This window comes from Nicotiana tomentosiformis, chromosome 6 (genome assembly GCF_000390325.3).
Source record: "Nicotiana tomentosiformis chromosome 6, ASM39032v3, whole genome shotgun sequence".
In the NCBI taxonomy this organism is placed as follows: domain Eukaryota; kingdom Viridiplantae; phylum Streptophyta; class Magnoliopsida; order Solanales; family Solanaceae; genus Nicotiana; species Nicotiana tomentosiformis.
In genome coordinates this window covers 21,447,286-21,467,755 of record NC_090817.1, presented here as the reverse complement: position 1 = coordinate 21,467,755, position 20,470 = coordinate 21,447,286, and the positions used below count along the sequence as shown (strand labels likewise).

At 36.7% G+C, this 20,470-nt stretch overlaps 1 protein-coding gene across 1 annotated transcript; it reads left to right on the top strand.

Annotated features, from left to right (window-relative positions):
• Window positions 1-8,392: 8,392 nt before the first annotated feature.
• LOC104094053 (glycerol-3-phosphate acyltransferase 1-like) lies at window positions 8,393-11,450 on the top strand. The gene is made up of 3 exons (XM_009599914.4): window positions 8,393-9,223; window positions 9,846-10,332; window positions 10,758-11,450. The coding sequence occupies exons 1-3, from the start codon at window positions 8,477-8,479 to the stop codon at window positions 11,318-11,320; spliced, it is 1,797 nt and encodes a 598-aa protein (XP_009598209.1). The 5' UTR covers window positions 8,393-8,476; the 3' UTR covers window positions 11,321-11,450.
• The last annotated feature ends 9,020 nt before the right edge of the window (window positions 11,451-20,470 follow it).

Below are 20,470 nucleotides of genomic sequence, written 5' to 3'. Positions count from 1 at the left end.
ATACAATACAATACAATACTACGTGATACATTATTAAACAATACATAACAACCATCAAAACAACCTGTAATATTCGTCTCATGGTTATTGTCACGACCCGAATTTCCTCCGTAAGATGTCGTGACGGCACCTAGTCTCTAAGACTAGATAAGCCTAACAAAATACGGAATCATTGAAATAATAACTTAAATAGCAAACATCAACAACTATATAAATGAAAACTACTGCTCAACATGTACAAATCCCAAAACGTGGTGAATTATAAGTCACAAGCTCTAGATACAGTGTGGAACGCTCCTATACATCACTGTCTATCAAAATGTAAAGAAATAAGAAGAGAATGGGATAAAAAGGGACTCTGAGGCATGCAGACGCGGGCAGGTGTACCTTGAAGTCTCCAAAGCAACAACACAATGCACTAATATCGAGGCTGATAGGCTGCACCTTGATCTGCCCAAAAATATGTGCAGAAGCGCAGTATGAGTACACCACAATGGTACCTAGTAAGTGCCAAGCCTAACCTCGGTAGAATAGTGACGAGGTCAGGTCAGGGCCCTACTAAGAATAATAGGAAAAAAAGGCAGGAGATATAATAATGTAATTAGATGACACAAATGTGTAACAATAAAAATTCATAGAAGATAACAACCCGGAATTCAAGAAGACAATTACAACACGTAAGACAACAAGAATCTTACAAGTTAAAAAACAACAAAAATAACAACAATATAGCAAATAGAGGGTAACAACATGGGGGCTCACGAGGTACAACCTCGTAGTCCCAAAAGTAAATATCTCACACAACAGGGGCACTCCCGAGGTAACGCCTTGTACTCCCAAAAGTAAATATCTCATAACAGCACAACAGAAATCTCATGTAGACAATGATAACCGCACGACAGAAATCTCGTGCCACAATAACACTCCGCAAGCAGAAATATCGTGCCACAACCAAATAATTATCTCAACAAAAGTCACGAAAACAACACATAACAAATTGAACAATGAAATTACAGTAAGGAATCCTACAGTTAAGGAATGAATACGAAATCAAAGGAAACAAGTTATTCAACTAAGCATGTTGCACAAATTGCAAGTAAGAGTTAAGATACGTAGGCATGCGATATTAGGCTAAACATGATGACTACACATGCTAGAGTAATTCAGTTAAGGAATTAAAAAGGAAACTACTTAGCAAAAATCGGATTTTCAATATTTAGTTCGAGTACGCACTCATCACCTCGCGTACACGGCCTTCACGTATAGCAAATACCATAACAGTACCAAATCCTACGGGAAATTTCACCCACACAAGGTTAGATAAGTCACTTACCTCAAACCTCGCTCAATCAATCAATAAGAAGACCTTTACTTCGATTTTTTAATTCCGATCGGCTCGAATCTAGTCAAAACAATTACATACTATAAATATAGCTATAAGAAACTAATTTAAATAATGAAACTAAGACTTTACAAAGAATTGAAAAATTATCCCAAAATGTCGACCCGAGCCCACGTCTCGGAACCTAACAAAAATTATAAATTCGAACACCCATTCGATATCGAGTTTACCCATACCAAATTTACTCAAATCCGATACAAAAATCTCGATCAAAACCTCAAAATTCGGCCTAAGGATTTTTCCACCTTTTCCCCAAATTTCTCAACCCAAATCCTCAACCCAAATCCTTAATTAAATGAAAAATTAATGTTAAATTAGCAAAAATTAATCAAAAATGAGTCAAGAATCCTTACCCAAGTGTTTTCTTTGCAACCCTCAAAAAATCGCCACAAACCGAGCTCTCTAGGTCGAAAAATAGATTATGAAATCAAACCCTCGAAAAATCCCCTTTTTTGCCCAGTGAATCCGCATCTGCGAACCCATAGTCGTATCTGCGGAATATCCATCGTAGGTGCGGACTTCACATAAGTCCCTTGGGTCCGCTTCTGCGAGAATAGGGCCGCACCTGCATGTGCACGCCTTCGGCAAAACATGTCGCACCTGCGACCCAGTCGCTCATGCGCATCTCCCCACTGCAGAAGCGAAGCCGCTTCTGCGAAAAATATTCTGCACGTGCGAGTCCTACCTGGACTTCCCATGACCTCTTATGCGCTCCATTTCTCGCACATGCGAGTCCGCCTCTACGGCCTATCCCTCCGCAGGTGCGATGACACCAAAACTAGGAGTTTCAGCATTTTCACAAGTCCAAAGTTTGTTTCGGATTCAGTCCGAATCACCCCTGGGCCCCCTGGATCCCGTTCGAATATACCAACAAGTCCTAAATATCGTACGAACTTGTAGAGCCTTTAAATCACATCAAACAACGCTAGAAATACGAATTGTACATCGATTCAAGTCTAATGAACTTTAGAACTTCTAAGTTCTACATTCAACATCGAAACCTATCAAATCAAGTCCGATTGACCTCAAATTTTGCACACAAGTCACAATTGACATTATGGACCTACTCCATCTTCCAGAATCGGAATCCGACCCCGATATCAAACAGTCCACTCCCGGGCAAACTTTTCAAAAATCATCCAATTTTCCAACTTTTGCCAATTAACGCCTAAATGACCTACGGACCTCCAAATCAACATTTGGACATGCTCCTAAGACCAAAATCACCCTATAGAGCTATTGGGACCATCAAAACTCCATTACAGAGTCGTCTTCATACAAAGTAACCTACGGTAAATTCTTAGAACTTAAACCTCTAATCTAGGGACTATGGGTCCCATTTCACTCCGAAACTCTCCCGAATTCGACACCAAGCACCCCGAAAGTCACAAAACCACAAAATGAAAAAGAGGGAGAAATAAATAGGGGTTCGAGACTAATACTCTCAAAATGACCGACTGGGTCGTTACATCTTCCCCCTCTTAAAACAAAACATTCGTTCTCGAACGAGTATAGAAACATACCTAAAGTGGTGAATAGATGAGGATAACGGCTGCGCATATCATGCTCGGTCTCCAAAGTTGCCTCCTCGATCGGATAACCCCTCCACTAAACCTTCACTAAATCGATGTTCTTCGACCTCAACCTTCGAACCTGCCTATCCAGAATGGCCACCGACTCCTCAACATAAGATATACCTTTGTCTAACTGGACTGAGCTGAAGTCTAGCACATGAGACGGATCGCCGTGATACTTCCGGAACATGGAAGCATGGAACACTGGATGAACTGAAGAGATACTAGGTGGTAGTACAAGTCTGTAATCTACCTCTCCAACCCTCCCAAGAATCTCAAAAGGCCTGATTTACCTACGGCTCAACTTTCCCTTCCTTCCGAACCTCATGACACCCTTCATGGGCGAGACCCGAAGCAAGACCCGCTTCCCAACCATGAATGCAACGTCGCGAACCTTCCGATCCTCATAACTCTTCTGCGAAAACTGTTCCGCACCTATGAGTCTTGCCTGGACTTCCCATAACCACTTCTGTGCTCCATTTCTCGCACATGCGAGTCCGCACCTGCGGCCAATCCATCCGCAGGTGTGATGACACCAGAATTGGGAGCTTCAGCATTTTCACAAGTCCAAAATTTGTTCCGGATTCAATGTGAATCACACCCGAGGCCCCTGTGACCCCATACGAATATACCAACAAGTCCTAATACATTGTACGAACTTTGCCAAACCTTCAAATCACTTCAAACAATGCTAAAAATATGAATTGCACATCGATTCAAGCCTAGTGAACTTTAGAACTTCTAACTTCTACATTAGACGCCAAAAGTTATCAAATCAAGTCCGATTGATCTCAAATTTTGCACACAAGTCACAATGGACATTACAGAACTACTCCAACTTCCAGAATTGAAATTCGACCCCGATATCAAAAAGTCCACTCCCGGTCAAACTTTCCAAAAATCATCCAATTTTCTAACTTTTGCCAATTAACGCCGAATTGACCTACAAACCTCCAAATCAATATCTGGATACGCTCCTAAGACCAAAATTATCCTACAGAGCTATTGGGACCATTAAAACCCCATTCTGGAGTCCTCTTCACACAAATTAACCTATGGTAAATTCTTAGAACTTAAGCTTCCAATCTAGGGACTATGGGTCTCATTCCACTCCGAAACTCTCCCGAATCCGACACCAAACACCCCGGCAAGTCACAAAATCACAAAATAAAATAGTGAGAGCATTAAATAGGGGTTCGAGGCTAATAGTCTCAAAACGACCGGTCGGGTCGTTACAATTATGTTATTGTGATTACATGGCACCAGTGGCTGATTCACCCTTTAGGGTGGGGGTGGTATGACACCCGCTAGGTTGGTAAAATTATTATATATTTATGTAGAAATTTTCTTAAACTAGGTTAAATATTTGATCCCGCTACCCCTAGTCGCAAACTATACAAATGTGCCATGGCTGATAGACCTTTTAAAAACTTTTCTCGTGTGTAAAATTCAGGTTCGAATTTATCTTGAACCTTGCTTGATTTTTCTTTTCGTTTATTTTCCTTTTTTGGCTATCTCCCAATTTTCTATTTATCGTTTATTATTTTTATTTTTATTTTCCCCCTATTCTATAATTTTATTTATAATCTTTAGCAAGAACACTCAAAAAAGAGCTTCCAAAATTTAAAAAATTTCATAAATAAGCATTTCTCTTAATCTCAATTCTTTTAGGTTTTTTCTTTCAAAATCAAAGAACTTGGGTCTTTATCGAAATTTTGGATTGAGTTCAATTTGTTTTAAATTATAATATAAAAATTTGTGTTGTTCTATGATTCTAAAATACAATTTAAATCTTTTTACTATTAAATTATAATAAATATTTCGCAAGCAATCCCTAAAAACATATGAGATTTATGATTTTAGTTTTTAGGATATTGTAGTTTATCTAATTCTGTATTTACTTAAGGGGTATAATTTATCTATTAATTTTTTTTTCTTATTCTTATGGGTGGAACTCCCTTATGAAGATGTTATTTTACTTGTGCAAATTTATTTTTAGCATACAAAAAAAGAGGTAGTTCCCTAGTGAAAATATTAATTTTATTTATATTGTTAATAATAAAAGTGTGATTCCTTCTTTAAAATGCTAGTTACATTTGCTTCTTGATGTCAATAAAATAAAAAAATAAACGTTTCGAACAAACTCTATATTACTTCTTACAAGGTGTACATTAAAGAAAATTGTGGCATCCGCCACCTTCAAATCCAGATCCCCTTCCATGACACAATCATGCAAATGAAAAGAAGAAGAAACAATCTTAGCATCATATGTCTATTTGATTGATGATCTTTTAGCCGGATACAATTCGTTAATTCCTCTGCATGTACAAAACACCATACTTTTTCTCCTTTCTTTTACCCTGACACTACTAGAAAATTGTCTAAAACCGTCTAGAAATACCGACCGAAATCGGTCGGAAAACTGGAAAAACCGACCGATTTCCAACCGACTTTAATCCGTCGAACTTAAGTTGGTCGCAATTTTCGACCGATTTCGGTTGGTAAATTAATTTTCACAAACGACCCTAACAGAAAAATCTATTGAAAAGCCCGACGGAAGTCGGTCGGTATTTTTAATTATGCAATTTAAAAAATGCACCGTCTGGGACTCGAACTAGGGTCTCTACTATGAGAGGATACTATTATACCACTATACTATTGGTACATTTTGGTTTATGACTTTCTTTTAATTTATTTGTACTCTTTAATTGCATTGTCGTGCGAAAATAACCGATCGATTTCGGTCGGTTTTATTAAAAATATAAAATTACCGAGCGAAGCCGGTTGGTTTTTAAAAATGAATGACTGAAATAACCGACCGATTTCGGTCGGTTTTTTGAATATTAATTTTAATTTATTTTATATGAAAAACCTACCGATTTTGGTCGGTTTCTTAAAAAATAAATTTCACGGGATGCTAAAATAGTTTTCCGTATTTTTTGTGCCAAAAAAACCGACCGAAGTCGGTTGGTTTCTAAAAAAATAAATTAAAAAATAAAATATTTTTAAAAACCGACCGATTTTCGGTCGGTTTTTTTGGCCGACCGATTTTTGGTCGGTTTCGGTCGATTTTGGCTGAATTTCTAGTAGTGCGAAAACAACTCCCCTCCTCCACAAGCATGAATCTAAAATATTTACATTCACCTTATTGTTGGTAAATAAAGTTTTTTATACCAATTGAACTGTCTATACATTAAAGAAGAAGAATTGAGTGTTGGACATGCTGCCCCAACATCAGCGTCTATAGGAACCAACCGTATCAACTAATTGCTGCATCATGACCTCCAATATAGCCACAAAGTAAGGATAAAAATTTCCTAGTTTCTTAGTTATTCTTGCCTGCATTGCTCCTCTATAGCATACTTCCTGGATGATTTGTTTCATAATGTGATCAGGGTCTGATTGTTTGCTCCGAAATAATTTTTGATCCTTTTTCTCCAAATGTAGTACGCATTATTCACGCTTTAGATGTCTAGTCCTGAGCATGCAAGGGTGTTGGTGCCCCATATCGGCTATGGGTGAGGTGTTTGGTTTCTTTATATGATCCTTTTGAACAGGGGCGGCTCAAGCACATACGGGGCCTAAAGCAGTAGTTTAATATGGGGCCTATATCTTTTTAAGAAAATTATAAGATATATTTTTATTTGAAGTTTATTCTTCTAATTTTTTGAGATACAAAATTGTTAATAATTTTTTTCATAATCGATTTTCTCTAATAGTTCATGTTCAATTGACAATATAACCAACTCATTTAATCTTTCTTGAGATATTGTTGATCTTAGATAAGATTTTACAAAACAATAGAAGTATAGAACTATTGAAAACTTAAAAGTATTGTTGAACACTTGAAATAATGAAATCTTTGAGAAAAAGGGCGACTAATGAAATCTTTGAGAAAGAAAGAGAATAAGAATATCAAAGAAAAAGACAAAAAATATATACGATTTTCTGAGATATGAAGAGATTAGAAAAAATAAAGATTTACTTGGACAAATTAAGGAAGAGAAAACAAAAATTCTAATGACGGAGTGAAAAGTGGAAAATTGAAACATTGGGAAAAGTATTCATCTACCCATTTTTAAGTAAGTTTTCTTTCTTTTATATTAAAAACTATATTTTTGTATTAAAAATATTAAATATTATTTTTTAAATACTTATAAACTTATTATTTTTAAAAAATGGGCCCCCCAAATTTTGAGGGCCTAAGGCACACGCCTTACCCTTCATTACTATGGAGCCGGCCCTGTTTTTGAAATTGGGTTAGGCTCAAGGTCCGTCTTTTTAACCGAAAGGAAGAGGAGGTGGGGGTGACATTCATCAAAAAGAAGCGAAAGCCATATCATTAAGCTTTTCAAAGAGAAACAGAAACTAGCTTAGCGGTCACCAACACCCTAATCCACCAAAATTTGCTAACTATAGAAGGAAAATCCCAACTCCTATATAGAGATCAATTCTCATATTGCATTGAAAGAATCTGCTAGAGGCCAAACAAAAACAAAATCAAGTTGTATACACAGACAGACAGTAAAAGGTAATTTCTTTTGCTAACAGAAGAATTTAAGTTTTATGCATTCGTTATACAACAAATATTAACACAATCAGATCACTTGTAAGACAATCATAAATAAACTTATATGATAAACATTGTAGTTGATAACTTGGTAAAAAGAGTAACTACTCTATTATCTCAACCTCACAGGTTAAACTTTGCCAATAGTGTATATCATTAATGCATTAATTATTATTATTATTATTATTAGTTTTAGGGTACATGTGTTGCGCGTGTATTTCATACTCCGTAGTAAGCGAATCCAAACTAATATTTGTTAAGTATGTCATATAAAATAATGATTCATGGTTAAATGGTCAAACAAACTCACCGTGCAATTTTTCAAAATTCTAAATATTAGCAAAACTAATATGAGAGGAAATAATATTAGGTTGTATAGTTCAAATAAAGGAATGAATAATATAAGATAAATCTTATTTGAATTTAAAATCCTAAACTTTAGGACTTGTTATTTATTTCAAATAAGAAAAAAATTAATAACCAGAATCTTAGTTGATTTAAAAATTCTTAGAAAAATAATTAAATTATAATTTTGTCCAATGTAAAATATGTATTTAAAGTATAAAAAGAACGAATGACATTTTATTAAGGGTTGTTGTGCTTTTAATATAATATAAATATAGATACATATAAATATAGATATAGGTAGATATAGATAGATAGATCAAGAAATACTTGTAATTATTTTATCGTAATTTTTGCACAAAGAAGAACCAATTGTGTTTTGGCGGAAATTAATTCTTGAGGCGTGGCTAATCAAATACAATGATCAGCTTCCCTTTTAATTACTCCTATAAATTTACTCTACAGTTGCTCCAATTCTCTTCATCCTTTCCAACTTATTGCTTCCTTTTCCAATTTATCCATTTCAAATTCTTCTCACTGTAGCCAACTTTCCCCTTTGTTACTACTCATTATATCATATAATCAATGACAATGGCAGTTAAAAATATAGTTTTCACATTGGTACTACTGCTAGAGTCATTCTTATTATACAAATTTCTGACTAATTCATGTTATAAAGTTGCAATAAAAGTCAAAAACTCTACCTTCCTTTTCAGAAAACTATCTTTTAGATCATCCCATCAGCTTCCTTTGTACCCCAATATAACAAAATGTAATTTACATGGTAGAAAATCTCAAACATTAGTATGTGATATACAAGGCAATTTGCTTAGATCAAAGCCTTTCTTTCCATATTTTATGTTAGTTGCATTTGAAGGTGGGAGCATTTTCAGAGCCTTTTTCTTGCTTTTGTCAAGTCCTTTATTATGTGTTTTAAATTCTGAACTTAAATTAAGAGTCATGATTTTCATTACCTTTTGTGGATTAAGATTAAAGGACATGGATATTGTTGGAAGAGCTGTTTTGCCCAAATTTTATCTTGAAAACCTTAATCTTCATGTTTATGAAGTCTTAAATTCAGCAGGGGCTAAGATTGTATTTACTAGTGTGCATTTGGGAATGGTTGAAGGATTTCTTAAGGAGTATTTAAATGTTGATAGTGTTATTGGGACTGAGTTGCATACTTTTGGGAATTACTTTACTGGATTGGTATCCAATTCAGGGTTGCTTATAAAGCACAGAGCTCTAAAAGAATTCATTGGGGAAAAGAAACCAGATATTGGCATTGGAACTTTAAGTCTTAATGATCATCTCTTTATCTCCTTTTGCAAGGTATGATTTTTATTTTATACTATCAGTGTATTATAATTTATTATAACACGTTACCTATCTTATTTTTAGCTTATAAATCTCACTTATGCCGAATGATTACCTAGTTATCTCTTAGGTGATCTGATAATATAATTAAATATATTGTAATAGTACTACATCTTTTAAGCATGGGTGCTTAGTGCTCTAATTTCTATACAAGCCACGGCCAACTTCGTGCCATTGACATAGGCATGCCATAGTGGCATGCCACGATCGACCTCGTGCCATTGACATAGGCATGCCACGGCCGACCTCGGACAATAGTGGCTTGCCACGGCCGACCTCGTGCCATTGACTTAGGCATACCACGACTGACGCCGTGCCATTGACAAAGGTATGCCACGGCCGACCTCGGCTTATAGCGGCCTTCCACAACCGACATAAAGGTGGTAAAAATGATTTAGGCTATTAGAGTATTTTAACCTACCGTAGTAGGTTACTTGTTTTATTTTTTCAAATTACTAACAATCCCACTTGTTATGCACATTAGCACAAGTATCCATATTTATCTTTTAGGTGACCCGACAATGTAAAAGTTCTTTTACAAAAAAAATGAATAGTGTATCTTCTGGAATTTGAACAGGAAGCTTATGTGGTTAACAAAGAAGACATGAAAATTGGTGCAAACTCAACATTAATGCCAAGGGAGAAATATCCAAAGCCTCTAATATTTCATGATGGAAGGCTAGCTTTCCTTCCTACACCTCTTGCAACTCTTTCAATGTTCATATGGTTTCCTCTTGGAATATTTCTAGCAATTTTTAGAATCTCCATTGATATATTCTTGCCCTACAAATTGGCTCTATTTTTGGCCACTTTAAGTGGTGTGAAACTCAGTTTAAATGGCACAGATCCATCAAGATTAGAAAATGGGAAAGGTGTACTCTATGTTTGCAATCACAGGACACTTTTGGACCCTGTTTTCCTTAGTATATTATTGGGGAAACATTTGACAGCAGTGACCTACAGCTTGAGCAAGATGTCAGAGTTTATTTCACCTATAAAAACTGTGAGATTGACAAGAGATAGAAAACAAGATAGACAGACCATGCAGAAATTGCTAAGTGAAGGTGATGTTAGAATTCTCTAGAAATTCAAACGCTTAATTCACTGCAGCTATTTAATCTCGGTCTCATAGCAATCTCACAAAAGGAGCACAAATATCGCTTTTACAATAACGTTTTTTAAGTGTTTAAAATCATGCTCCCTGCGTTTCAATTTATCTAAATCTTTTCAGAGTACGAGAGTCAAACTGACTAGTTTTCTGTGTAATTTAGGACATAGAATTTTCAAAATTTTCGAAATAAAATTATGTACTTAAAAACTACATAAAAAAATACTTTAAGTCAAAATAGTTAACAAGTAAAAATATTTAAAATGTATTTGTAAATATAAGGTTAAAAAAACCTTGTTTCACTCCCCAAATAGTAATAGATTCAAATGTAGCCTGTATGGAGTAGTTATTTTGTGTTCTTCTAACAATATTTTTCAACAGGTGATTTAGTGGTTTGTCCAGAAGGAACCACATGCAGAGAACCATATCTATTGAGGTTCAGTTCCTTGTTTGCTGAGTTAACTGATGAGATTGTGTCAGTGGCTGTGAACACAAGTGTGACAATGTTTTATGGAACTACTGCTAGTGGGTTCAAGTGCTTGGACCCAATCTTTTTCTTAATGAATCCCAGGCCTAGTTGCACTATTAAGATACTTGGGAAGGTGCCTAAAGAGCTAACATGCGCCGGTGGGAAGTCTAGACATAATAAAAAAGAGCAGTCCGATGCAGTAAGCTCCCGCTATGCGCAGGGTCCGGGGAAGGACCGTACCACAAGGGTCTATTGTACGCAGTCTTACCCTGCATTTCTACAAGAGGCTGTTTCTATTGCTCGAGCCCGTGACCTCCTGATCACATGGCAGGGTGAGAAGTCTAGACATGAGGTTGCTAATTACATACAGAGGCAATTGGCCGATGCATTGGGTTTTCAGTGCACTAATTTTACAAGAAGGGACAAATATTTGATGCTAGCTGGGCATGAAGGCATAGTTCAGCAGAATCCCTGATTAGTTGTTCTCAACTTATAGCAGATGTTAATTCAAGAATCATGATCTATAAGTATGCTTCGGAATGAGTGTGATTTTATGTATATATTTTAATTTTTTTTAATATATACATATATCGAGTTAAAAGTAATAGGCTCAATTGAACCCACAGAATTCGTTCTAAATCCGCTCCTGCCATGTTACAAACCATATAAGTATATATAAACTTGGCATTTTTAGGACAGATATATATAGTATGTTTTTTACCCTTACATTTTGTATTTTGTTTGGGGGTGGGGTGGGGGGTTGGTGTCTCACTTTTGGTTTTGGATGTATAATAAACCTTTACAATTATTGACGAATAATATATGATGCCAAAACTTCAGGAATTACTGATTGAATTCTAGAAGTTGGCGGATTGAGCGCATGAAAAATAAAACCTCTTGCAATTAACCATGTTTAAGTGTTAAAAAAGGTGTACACAAAATATATATCTTATATTTATTGGCTTGACGTAAGTTTTTACCCCAAATACTGGACCAAAATGGAAAGAAAAAGGGAGGAGAAAGGAAAGGATAAGCATCCCCTCCAACTTTTGTACAAACGGCTTTGGAGGAAGATAAGTTAGGAACATTTTTTGTTAGACACATTGACGTGTCAACATGACACCTCCTTTTGTATGCAGAGTTAGAATTTGAACTTTATGGGTTCGAAATTATAATCATTTTAAGTTATTGAGTTTTAAATTAATAAATTGTATATATTCAATGAATTTCTTAAGATAAATACATGGTTTGAACAAGAGTTACTGAGTTCGGTCAAACCCGCATCCCATACTCTTTTTCCGCCCTCGCATCTTAGGGACTTAGCTAGTACTAGCACAAACCCCCTCCCCTCCTTTTGTCACGACCAATCACGAGGTCGTCCCCATAGCTCCTCTACTGTTGAAGGCTTAAATTTACCTCCCTGTACTACGCAATCGTTAACTTAATATAACTAAATCCTTTTGGACCAAAAAAAAAAGAAAGGAAAAGATAACCTACGGCTGACTATATTCATTCAGTTGTTAGCAATTACATTAATATAAGTTGGCTGTATTTGTTCAAAGAATGAGTTAGGTATAACTACTAATGTAAGCTACAAATTATCTAACACGTGCTAATACCTAGCTAACTAATTGAACTAACTGTGTATCATAATTAATTTGCTAATAAAAGGAACTTCAAATTAAGGACGAAAATTTAAAGAGGGTCATTAAATAAAGGGATTGATCTGGACGATTCAGTCCTAGAAAAGTCTTTGCGGAAAGGTAAATAAGAAAATAAAGGAGGATAGTTCCAAACCAGTTCTTTATTTCCAGTGAAGCTATGCGAGGCCTAGGTACTCCAATAACTAGCTAGAGTGTGCGCTACCATATTTGCCTCACGGTAGATGTGGTACATGGAAGGATGATCCATTGCCTCATGGAGGAGCCCGTAATCATTCAACAAATGTAAATAAGGTGCATTTTTGTGAAGGTGGAGAGAATAGACTGATTAATACATATGCATCTGTTTCCACTATAAGTGAATATATATTCTTAGTATTGAAAATTGAGTTTTGATGATTAAAAATTGTGTGCAATGAACGTGTGCTAAGAACCAGGTTCTTAAAATAATTGTTGAAAGTTCTTACAGGGTAGTAACTTTTATACAAAGTTACTGCAGTCCGATATTGCTGGGAAGGACTCTTGATGCGATAAGGATTGTTACCCAAGAATATGTGACTGCATATTCGGTAGATGTGAGTCACACGATTCGTGGAGTCCTCAGAACTTCAGGTGTTGCAAGCAAACGAGAGTTCGACTAAGTGTAGAACTCCCAAAGATCTCGAAGCATTGGGAAGTTAAATACTTTTGCACATCGACTGAAGAACGTAGCATAGCATTTTCAATTCAACACTCAAGTCTCTCATTAGTGTGTTTTGAAAGTCATTCCTTCTTGTGTCAGTTTAGTTCATGTGTATTAAGAGATTAAGTTGTAATCAAGATGTTATTCAAACAATGTTAGTTGGAGTATTGTCTGAGTGTGCAAGTTAGAGTAACTTGTAATTCATACAGCAAGTAGAAGTAGGAGAAGTGTGAGAGTATTAGTTTACAAGTGTTATAATCAGTACATTTGGCTCAGCTGTTCTAGTGAAGTTGAAGTTAAAATCCTACGTGGTAGGTTATGGTTTTTGTACCTTTGAGCCATATGATTTTCTACGTAAAAATTGATGTTCTTACTTTGCTGTTTATTTCATTTACGCGTAAAGAGTAAGACAAAGGCCAAGAAGATTCTCATTTGTGGACTTGGTCCAAATGAGTATAACTTGATATCTGCTTGCTCCAATGCAAAGGAGGTCTGGGATGCGCTTCAAACTGCTCATGAAGGAACCAGTTAGGTAAAGAGATCAAGGATTGAGTTGCTCATGAGAAACTATGGGCTTTTCTCTATGAGGGAATCTGAACCTATTTAGGAGATGATGACTAGGTTCACTATAATAACAAATAAACTAAAGTCGTTGGGAAAGGTATTTACCTTTGAAGAACTGGTTAACAAGGTTTTAAGGATTCTCCCTGCTTCATGAGAATCAAAAATCACAGCCATTTAGGAAGCAAAAGAGTTGGACAAGATATCACTAGATGAGTTGATTGGAAACTTAAAAACTCATGAGATGAGAAAGCTGGAACTACGTGAGGAGGAACCAAAGAGAGATAAGGCACTAGTTCTTAAGGCGTCTGAAGAAGATGAGTCTGACAATGATGATCTGAACCTAGAAATATTTGCTAAGTATAAAGGTTCATGAAGAATTCTAAGAATGAACCTAAAAGAGAAAGCAATGGCAAACCTAAGTAGATTGGCAAGTATTCTTATGATGGGTGTTACAAGTGTAACAAACTGGATCACATGGACAAGGACTGTCTAATGTGGAAAATTGACTGGAAGAAAGAAAGAGATGAAAGGGAAAAAGGATAAATTGAAAGATCGAGGCCTAAAACAAAGCAAAATTCTATGCAAGGGATTCACTGTGGCCATGAAACAAGCTTTCCTAGTAACATATGAAGACAGTGGAAGTGACAAAGAGGAGGAGAAAGAAGACGAGGCCATCAGTCTTTATGCTGTGATTGACTCACACGAGGTTGTTGAGACTGAGCCTCTCGTACAACTAGGAATGCATATTGGAAGACCCCCTCCTTTTGATAGACACCACTATAATGAATGGAAGATGCTTATGGAAGTGTTCCTCCAGGCTACTTATTTTGACCCATGGATAATTGTTAATCACGTGACAATTACACCCACTAAAGTGGACAACTATAGAAATAAGAGCATCAAAAGAAAGGAGGAATATGATACTGAGGATTGTCAGATAATTTAGAAAAATGCTTAAGCAAATGATATTCTCTATAGGAGCCTGCCAAGGAATGTTCTCTACAAGGTATCCTCCTGTATCTCTGCCCATGATATATGGAGGACTTTGTAAGCTGATTAGGGAAATGAAAACATTAAGTTTGCCCTCATGGCAATTGAAGAAAGCAAGACAGAAGAAGAAGTGATAGGGATGATGGCCATGAGTGACTTAGAGGCTGAAGATGAAGCAAATCAGGTAAGTATCTCTAATCTGAAAGAAAACATCCATGCTATGTCCAAAAATAATTAATGACCATAATAGTAACCATGATGAGTGAGATGGATATGTTAAGTGCTGGAAATGATCAATTAGTGAGCAACTTTTCATGTGTCAAACTTGATTACAAAAAGGCCGCTGATCGTGAGCAGCCTTTCATGTGTCAAACTTGGCCTCCCTAACTTGAGGCAAATCGGCCTCGCCTCTCACCAGTTCGGAGGCCCCTTGCCCCTCGGGTTGCGATGACATGCGGGCCATTAGATCGAAGTCTTCTCAGTTTTCTTCGGATTCGTCCCTCAACCGATATAGTGAATCCAAAGATGGTGCTCGAACCCTTGTGCTTTCTTTGGATTTGCGCACCAACCTACTCCTTGGTTTCTTCTTCTTCGAGTTCGGAGAACTCGAAGCCCTCTTTCTTTTCTTCTCATCACCCTGTCTTGGAGCAGGGGACTCGGCGGGGAAGTTCTCTCCACCGGATGAAGGCCTCAGTGTGACGACCTTGGATAAACTTGCAAAAGGAAATGAAACAAGTGAGAATTTAATGACACGAGAGGAACCCAAATATTACTTACTCGGGTAAGGAATCTCACCATGAGAACGGGCGTCCCACCGGCCCTTCGAAAGTTCACGCCATGATCGCTTGGAATATGGACTTTGTAACATGATGCTTTCGACCCATTCCTTGTGTTGAGGGACTGCATTCGAGACCCAAGCGACAGCTGCACCACCACAAAGCACCGATAAGAAGGAAGGAAAAAAACGTAAAATAAGATTTTGGAAACAAAATTTTACTTACGTGATATATTTCACTTCTCGGAAAACGACATGCACTCGACTGGGATCAAGTTCGAGGTCCTCACTTGGACAAAATGGCCTAGCGAGCCTCGATCCCGATCTTCATCAATACTCGAGAAAGAAGCTTTACTGGACCGACACACGAGCTTGATCAGTCCCCTCCCCCCCGAATGATTCGGGGACTGTATAGGCACATAAGGCGGTCGACGGTGAACGAGCATCCATCGATCTTGATCACGAAGAACCGAAGAAGGATCACGATCCTCTAGAATGATGGGTGAATTTGACCGAGGCATACCTCGTATCTTTTATAGAAGTCTATAATAACCAGATCCAATGGGATCAATGTAAAGGGATAAGTGTAAACACTTAAGTATCCCTCGACGTGAGTGGTGATGTCTTTGTCGGGGTTCGGGAATCACCACGTACTTGTCAACTCAATTGCAATCCTTATTGACCGTAGGGAGGACTTCTTCAGTGATTGAGCATATGTATCTCGAAACCTCCTCACACCGGCCTTGTACAGGGGAAGGTTTTTCAGCCTTGAAATTGGTGGTTACCGAGCATTATCCAGGGACGAACATTTTCAATGGGGGTTCCTGTACTGTTTCCTTGATAGTAGTACGCGATACGGTCTCCTCGGTAGCCGGCCGCGAGGTAGAAGGAGTTTCTTTTTTGGGAACAATTTTTGAAGTTTTCGCCATTTCTTTGAAAATGGAGGAAAATTGAGGAAAAAGAGGAAGTGAAAGGAGTACACTTGATGGATTGAGATGGAAATGAACAAGGTTTCTTGCAAAGGATCTCAATAACCAAAGTATAACTGCTAGAAAGTATTGAAATTTCAAAGGTACGAGGGTAGAAGATTTGAATGTAAAGTTGAAATGAACAAAGGAATAGGTATTTATAGTATTTTAGTGGCGGTTCACATATAGTAACAGCCGACCGGCTGGTGACATGCATTTAATTCCATTAAGACTTGACTGACGAGACATTTCATTTGTTTTGTGGTTTCTGTCGTGGGGTATCGAAGTAAGAACCAGAAGCTCATATCATTTCTCGTCGTCTACTCTCCGAAAAATGAGGGGACTATTTGTATACGGTCGAAACCAAGCTCGCCTACGACATGGTAGGTCAGGTTCGGAACATGGCAACAAAGGACTGAAGATCGACCCCAAGTTCCACCACGCTAGAACCCGGGGTTGGAACGCCCTCCTTCGAGAATATCGAGGCCGTGATCCCGGAATCGATCCTAGCCCCGAACGAGCTCGAAGAAATATTGTTAGCATAACAGAAGACCGAAATATCCGTGACCGGTCGGATATTGCGGCGGGAATCTCGACACGTATCAATAAGGAACTGGCAATTGGCAAATCATGATATTTTTTTTATCTTTTATAGAATTGTACCTAAAGTAGGACTCCTTTACTATATAAAAGGGGTCTGATGATTTATTTAGCACATTGTAACACGCATTCCAAAGCAGTACATTATTATTTTTCTTTTTAAGCTCTTGTTCTTCTGTATCGTGATATCGATCAAAGTGCGTCTGGCTAACCTTCCGAGATTAAAACTGTCCAATTCGTGTGGTTTGAATTTACTTTATCATTGTTTATTTTAATTGTAACTTAATTTATCACTTTGTATCAAGTTAATCAGCGTATCCTTAAAATCACTTACAAATTCAATTATTATCCGATTTTGAGGGTAAACACTTACCATGTTAGTTGTTTCTGGAACATAGCACCAGACCATCAGTTATTCTCAAAATTATAAAGATATATCTTTTATAAATATACATTTGCCTAACTTTAACATATATGTGAACCTTTGGATAATATAAAGTCATAGAAGAAAGCATAATATTCTTTGTAAGTAGGGTAAAAAATGATGTTAGTGAGCAATGTGGTCTTTACTTATTTAGCCAATCAATCGTGAAAAGATTAGCTAAAGGAGAAGCAATTCTACATATATAGCAAGTTCATGAGAAAGATTTACGTTTAAACCAAGTTTGAAATTTTCACGCATTCAAAAGTATTGCTCCATTTTTCAAATTTATGTGATGCAGTTTGGAATTCGAGAGTTAAATAAGTTTTTCTTTTAAAAAAAAAAGTTTCTATATTCAAATTCGCGGTCAGAATTAAGAAGTTTAACTCTAAAAATTCAAACTGCATCATATAATTTGGGGCAGAGGAAGTATTTTTTTTTATTTGGTTTCCCACCAGGTGCCAAGTACCAGTATTGAAACCCGATTAATTTCAGATTCATGCCAGAAAATCTCACATTGGAGGGTAAGTACTCCCTAATAACGGTGATTCTATACTCAGAGTTCGAATCCGAGACGTTCAATTAAAAGTGAAGAAGTACTTACCACTCCACTACAACTTTGTTGGTGGAAATATTTGTTAAGGGGAATGTGATGTGTATCACAAATATAAAAAGGAAGTATGTTTTGTTTCTCTTGGGTGGTTTCCCCATAGGACCAAAGCAAAACAATAAAAAAAGTTAGGAGAAGTTTTTGTTTTATTGTGTCCACTGATGAGTTTAAAGTTACTTAATATTTATACCCACTTTGTGTCTTGGATTCGGTTGATTCGATAGAGATTTGGTCTGATTTGGGTCTAATATGTTGTCTTTCAGTGCAGGTGATGCAGAGGGAATCAATGGGAGGAAAACAAGTTGAGCAAGAAGAAATTCTCGTGTGTGGCCGCACACGAGCGACCCCCAACGCGCACTTGAGCACGCAAGTGCTACAGAATTCTGCCATAGGTGCGCGGCCATGAGCGCGGTCATACTCCCAGGTGCACGGCCGCATACGTCCGTCTCCTGGAATTTGACCCAGGCTTATTTTTGTAATTTTGGAGGCAGCCTTTTGACTTATATGAAGCCTAGCTCATCCCAAAACAAGGTATCTCGGATTTTGGAGCAATTTTTGGAGAGGAGAAGGCAAGGAAACAACATAGACTCTGAATACTTCATCCAATTCATTCAATACGGAGGTTTATTTGATTTTGGGGATTGTAATATTTTCTTGTTCTCTTAATACTCTTATGATGAACAACTTCTCCACTATGGAGTAATATTTCTTAGGGTTATTGACGGATATTGTGATTTGACTATTGTTCTGGGTTTGCTTTATGTTAGTTGCCTGAATTCGTTGAATGAGTTACTAATTGAATTGCAAGGTTAATTGTGGTTTTACTTTAATCGAAAGAGAAGTGTTGATGTAATTCGCACTGTGTTATCTTGCTTGGGTTGATTTCACGACTATCATAGGTAATCGAAAGAGCTTATAGAGTTATCAAATTACCCAAGTTAGAAGAGTAGTCGAGAGACGTTCTTCGTAAGACCATTCATTCAACATATTTTTACAATACATATCATTAGGTTGTTTAGCGAACTCTAATTTATTCGGAAGAAGAATTTGAATCCTTAAGATAGCCTAATCATCTGTTGAAATCGAGAGAGTCAATAGAAGTTAAGAGTGAACATAACACAAAGTTGTCCATAGTAATAGTTGATCACGTATCTTGTCAAAGCCCTTGTTTCTTACCTTGATATTCAATAGTTGCTACTTAGTTACTAAATTTCCATTATTCATTCACAATTGAGAATCTTAGCTTTTACTTAGTTAATTAATAACTCAAAATCAAAGGTTTATTTTCCTGAATAGTGTTAAGCTACAGATTTCTTTGAGCATTATTTAAACTAATCTCTGTGAAGACGATTTAATACTATATTATCTTTGACTAGCGAGCCTAGTTTCATGTACCGGTTTTGCACTCATCATTTACTTTCTTGATCAAGTCATAGGCAAGCACGAAACTTAAATTAAACGTGAACTTGCTAATCGTGGTACTCACTTATTTTGAGTATATTTGGTAAGATCGAATTGTTTAATGAGCGAGAAAATATTTTAAACTGTGTGAGCATAACCCATTTGCTGCATGTGGTTGATGGCATTATAAATTTAGCAAACAATAATGTCAGCGTAGTTGTGAAGTTGACATGATGTACGTGTATAAATTTTCTGTTTTGTCCATAAAAAATTGAGGCTTAATAGAAAATTATTTAACCATAAATTTCAAAAAGAGTCTTAAGAAGTTTATAGAAATAACAGGTTTAGTACCAACAAAAATTGGGGCGGAGTGACAAATACCCTTCATCATTAATCAAAGGTCTGAGGTTGGAGTTCTGTATATGAAGTCCTCTTTGTTTGACAGCGTTTTACCCCAATGTAGGATTTTTGAGTCCGAATCTAAATTTCGTTCCGGGGAGAAACCAAAAAATAGGTTCAAAGTTGAAAAACACTAGCTATATGCATAATTCTAAAATAAATACATCAATTAAAAATTAAATAGGGAATCGTTAGTGTAGTTAGTGATTTTTAAGGGGGGAAAAAGTATCCCACGTTAAAAGGAAAATAGTGTTTTTTAGTTTTTACGCCTTTGATTAGTACTACGTCCTCTTTACCACCTTTTTATGCACAAGCAGACAAGAGGGAAGGAATGTTGGGATTTATTACAATCAGTAGTATGAAGTTATTAAAAAATAGCCATCCATGACAGTGTCAGAACTTAAATAAGTGAAACTCTATGGTAGTATTGAATTAGTTGTCCCAAGAATGCCATTGGATTAGTTGTCCCAAGAATGCCAAATAGTCCAGCCCACTGTTAAAGTGATAGAATTGAGAACCAATAGACCATACATACCTTATCCAATATGTCATAC